Source organism: Sapajus apella, unplaced genomic scaffold, assembly GCF_009761245.1.
Source record: "Sapajus apella isolate SASKATOON/1434 unplaced genomic scaffold, GSC_monkey_1.0 scaffold16, whole genome shotgun sequence".
Lineage (NCBI taxonomy): Eukaryota > Metazoa > Chordata > Mammalia > Primates > Cebidae > Sapajus > Sapajus apella.
This window is the reverse complement of record NW_022436956.1, coordinates 11,325,490-11,330,896: the sequence shown is the minus strand read 5'-3', so window position 1 is coordinate 11,330,896 and position 5,407 is coordinate 11,325,490. Positions and strand designations below refer to the sequence as shown.

At 37.3% G+C, this 5,407-nt stretch overlaps 1 protein-coding gene across 1 annotated transcript; it reads right to left on the bottom strand.

Annotated features, from left to right (window-relative positions):
* Window positions 1–3,941: 3,941 nt before the first annotated feature.
* LOC116556105 (olfactory receptor 10S1) lies at window positions 3,942–5,174 on the bottom strand. Its single transcript, XM_032285106.1, has one exon. The coding sequence runs from the start codon at window positions 5,149–5,151 to the stop codon at window positions 4,096–4,098; it is 1,056 nt and encodes a 351-aa protein (XP_032140997.1). The 5' UTR covers window positions 5,152–5,174; the 3' UTR covers window positions 3,942–4,095.
* Window positions 5,175–5,407: the final 233 nt, after the last annotated feature.

Genomic DNA, 5,407 nt, shown 5'->3' with positions numbered 1-5,407 from the left:
CCGCTTACCAAAAATTGATGAGTTTAGAATACTTATAATCTCAGTTAATGAAGACAATAGTGTTCCAGTACCAAAAATAGACAAAAACATTGCAATAAGTAAAATATGCAAGCCAATGTCTCCCATGAATATATATACAAAAATACTTAACAAACTTCTGGCATATCAAATTCAACAATATGTAAAAGGACAATACATGAAGACCAATTGGGGTTCATTCTAGGAATGCAGATTAGTTTAACATTGAAAATCAAACATTGTAACTCACCATATTAACAGACTTAAAGAAAAATTATAAGACCATCTCAGCAAATGGAGAAAAAGCATTGGACAATATCCAGATCCATTTCTAATAAAATCTCTCAACAACTTAGAAGTAAAAGGGGACTTCCTCAACCTGATGAAGGACATCTTTGAAAATCCTACACCTAATCTAAGCAAATATTATGAAAACATAAATGATTTCCCCTAGGATCAAGAACAAGGCATGTATGAAAGAAAGTTATTTGGGATATTGTTGTATTCACCTCTGGAAAGTGCAATGTGTCCCAATATTTTAGAATTTTGGTAAATTTTTGAATGTGTGAGTGTGTGTGTGCGTGTGTGTATGTGTAATAGACAATGATCTAAGTTCAAAGACCTCTAATTCAAAGATTGAAGAATGCTTATCTCAAAGAAAACCTCTCTTGATTAAAAACTGATAAAACTGGTTCTCAAACACTTGACTCCAAAGCTTGTTCAATTCTACAAGATTTCTTGACCAATGTTACCTTATCACAGCTGTGCTACACTCTGTGCTCTCCTAGGTTTAGTGTTTTCAAACATTTATTCTAACCTACATGGCAGAATTGTTAGTAATAATGTAAGTGGGAGGTGGATATAAAGTTGACAAAACTCTCACAGAACATTTTCAAAGAAATGCTATTTTATTAAATTCTGGCACTGCCAATGATGGCGGACACAATTATATATTTTACAGATCCTCATCTTATTTAAACAATAGCCTGAAATCACAAATCATTTGTGTATTCATTATTTGGATGCAATTCCTCCTGTGGAAGTCCTTCATTCTCTGAGTCCTTCATTTAGTCACGTTGATTACATATATCGTAATTTTGTTTGTACAGTCTACCTTCCAGAGTACTGGTAAACTTCTGCCTCAGAAACTCTATGACATAGGATGAACAATAGTAAGTTAGTGAGTCACTCTTACAGCATGTCCTTTCCTGCAAATTATCCTGTCCAAGTAATGCTTTTGTTTCCTATCCATTTGACATATATTTATCATAAAGAAAATATCAGCATGTACTATTTTCATTGTAGGAAAGCTAGCAAAATGATATTCTTACATAGTTCTCCTTTTGTGAAGATTTTTTTTCATTTTAATTAATACTAGTTAATTTTCGAGTCCCTCTCTCCTTTAAATTTCAAGTAAATTTATACTAGTATATATACCACATCTCCTAAATCTGAAAATCAGACCCAAAGATAGAAATATCTGAAAGAAGAAAACAATTTTAACAACTTTTCTTTCCCTAACTGGATATAAAACAAATATTTTTATGCAGTAATTTTGTTGTGAAGAATGTGTATGTGTCCTGTTTTATTTTCAAATCCTGAATACTGGACTGAACAAATATTTTACCTGGTTCCTTTGCTTAGAGCACTTAAGAGACATAAGGCTTCTTTGCTCTTCAAGTTTTTATAAACTAGTTATGCAACGAAACATTTAATAAAAATGTAAAGCAGGATATTAAGCAGTGCCATTTTGAAGGACTATTATAAGCCAATGTGTTGGAGAATCTTTGCTGCCAAAGTGTTAAGGTCAAAGTTGAGAAAAAGAGAGTAATTGGTATTGTACAGCCACAGTCTTCTTCCATAACTTATCCTTTCATTTCTAGAAGGCAGCCATTTAACAAGATTGAGGAATGGTGTAAGACAAGATCATAGCTTGTTTCAACACCATCTCCCATTCTGCATTTAACTCTCACACATTCCACCTTCACTTCAAGTCTACTCTAATAAGAATGATGAATTTGCCTGAGCCACTTCCTAGAGATCCATCAATGCCTCTAAGATAACAGAACAAGGGAGAACAGCTCTGAATTCTGATTGAGTGCTGCATCTTCACTGCATTTCTTTCTGTCTTTTTTTTCTTTCCATAAATGCTTGGTTCAGTTTCTACATTTACAGAGGACTAGGAACTATTTAAAGGCCAAGGAATCCTTATCTGAAAAAGGACCTCTCTTTATTAAAGGCTTGGATTTTGAGACCTCTAATATATTGAGTAAAAAGTGGGGGTGGGATTTGATTATCTCTAAAGTACTATTGTATAATTGAGATGTGTAGTCTTTAAAAACATATAGATTTAAGTTGAAATCCTGGCTTTAACTATTATGATTGGCATAGCCTTATAAAAGTTATTTTATCTTACTTAGTCTCAGTCCTCTTATCTGTATGTCATAAATAACAATAAAATATTACTACAAAATATATTTCTTACGAGGATTAACATAGACCAAGCAACTAGTACAGTGCTTTGCACACACATATGTCAAAAATGATTATAGTTAGGGGAGGGATAGCAGGGGGTGGGGGAGTTGGGGAGGGACAACATTAGGAGAAATAGCTAATGTAGATGGTGGGGGGATGAATGCAGCAAACCACCATGGCATTTGTAAACCTATGTAACAATCCTGCATGATCTGCCCATGTATCCTAGAACTTAAAGTATAATAAAACAATAAAAAATTTAAAAATTTAAAAATGTAAAAGAAAGAATGATTATAGTTACTATTCCCATCCTAATAGTCTTATAATTTTTTCTCTTTAAAACACTTCTAATCTAATTCTATAAAATGTCTCTTCATCTCCAGTGTCTTCACCTAGGTTTAGCAATGGTTTTATTATCTTATGTCTCCGATGTTATAATAGTTAACTAACTGGCCATTATGCCAATTGTCCTTTTTTTCTCTTTCTTTCTAATTTATCTCATGGTTTAGCATTTAAAGAACTGGCTTCTCAGGATAAAGGTATTTCTATAGATGACAAGAAGGAGGAAAGTAAACAGGTAGAATGCCTAGGGCATAATCTGAATTCTTTAGATTGGCATTCAAGGACATTTTCATTTTATAGAATAGTTTAGGTGAATACAACACGACTCCCTCCTCCTGTATGATAAGCTGCTTTAACTAAAACCTTGAGTTATCTTTTATAATTTTGAAGTCTAGAAATGCCCTTTCTTTTGTAGTTGGCCTGTAAATTAAACAATAATATTAAAACCTTGCTAATCCTTCAGAAACAATTTGAACCTTAACTTGTATGATAAGCTCTCTTTGATTTCTGCAGCCAGCTTGGTACAATATTGGAGCACCTATTTAATATAATTGTTTTATTTAGACCTCATAATATCCTACAAAGCCATTATTTTAACTCTTAATCTTGAAAGTAGAGACTGAAACTCCAATTATGACATTTGTACAACATTCTATAACTAGGACTGGTTGGATCAGGATTAGAGTAAGGTAGGCTCAATTGACACCAAAACCCGTGTTATTTCTATCTCTCAGTGTGGCCTTAGTTATACACTCCCATGAGTGGAACAATAAAGATAATGACACTGCCTAAGTCACCTTCGACAAGTCACTTTTCTTGTATGTTATCATTTTTTTTAAAATGTGGTTTCTTCTCCAAAGCTGGGAAATATGTATATAAAGGTTCATTTCATTGTATTTTGTATTTTGTGTTTATAGTATTATTTAATATGTATTATGTATTTAATAAAATTATTTCATAAAAAGGAAACAATCATTTACTAATACAAATGAGGATATGAATAGCATTTCACATACCTCTGAGCCATAGAACTTAGATTTTGGAGAGACTAGACATCATCTAATCCAGTCTTCTCATTTTCTAGATGAAGTGTTTGTGAGGGAAAGAGTGGGGAAGATCATTTGGCCAAAGTTGGGGAAAGTTTGTGGCTGAGCTGCAACTCAGTTATTCTGATTTCCACCTGAATGATTTTTCCTACTCATTTTGAGTTGTGAATAGCTGCTTTCCTGGCTAGCAAATTGTGAGTTTCGATAGCACAGACTATGGTGGTGGGCTGCCTGCTGCAGACTCTTGGAAGCTGCTGCACAATAGCCTTTGCAGGGCACGCTTCATCTCCTTGTTCCGCAAAGTATAAATGAACGGGTTGAGCATCGGAGTTATGATAGTGTAGAAGACAGCAGGGGCCCCAGCTCCTGCCTCGCTGGAGTGAGGCTGCAGGTAGATACAGACAGGTGGCACATAGTACAGGAGCACCACGGTGAGGTGGGCAGTGCAGGTGGAGAAGGCCCGCTGCCGGCCCTGGGCTGTGCGGATGCACAACACAGCGGCCACGATGAAGACATAGGAAATAACGATGAGGATCAGGCAGCCTGCAGCCACGATGCCAATGCTGGCAAGCATGACTAGCTCATTACTGGTGGCGTCTGTACAGGCAAGCTTCAGGACAGGTGGGATGTCGCAGAAGAAGTAGGCAATGTGGCAAGGCCCACAGTAGCGCAGGCGGAAGGTGAGGGAGGTGTGGATTGCAGCGTGCGTGGCACCTATGGCCCAGGTGATTCCAGCCAGCACTGCACACATCTTTCTGTTCATGTACACTGAGTAGTGCAGGGGCTGACAGATAGCCAGATAGCGGTCATAGGCCATGACTGTGTACAGGAAGCACTCAGTGCTAGCCAGAAAGTGGAAGCAGTAAAGCTGTACAACACAGCCCTCAAAGGAGATCACCTTCCCATCCAGAGTCAGCTGCCCTGCCATGACCTTGGGCACTGTCACCGTAGACAAACAGGCATCCAAGAAGGAGAGGTGCCCCAGGAAGTGGTACATGGGTGAACGGAGGTGAGAGTCAGAGCCCACAGTTAGGAGGATGAGGAGATTCCCAGCCACAGTGATGCTGTAGATGAGCAGGAAGAGGAGGAAGAGGCTAGGATGTTCAGCTGTGTACGTTAAACCCGCCAGGAAGAAATGGCTCACCACAGTCTGGTTGGGGTTCTGTGTTGCCATGGTCATCTTCTCACATACAGAGCAGCTTGTCATCCCCTTTGCAACAAAAGTGACATTAACAGAATCAATTGCTGTATCCCTTTCCTGAAATATCATTATCCATCAAGCCATACCACCTTGGTCTTACCCAGTAAGCAAGAGAAAAATATACAGGTTCAACCCACAGTTTTGTTCTCTCTAGTGCTTCCTTGCTGCTTGTTTCTTCATAATGAATCTTTCAATACAAGATGTGCAGTTTTGGTGAGGCACATAAAGGACTGTAAGAATTATTTACAGAAATGCACTCCCTAAATAATGGCAATAAACATATGGATCATAAATCCTACATTCAATGAGTATTTTTTGCAAATAT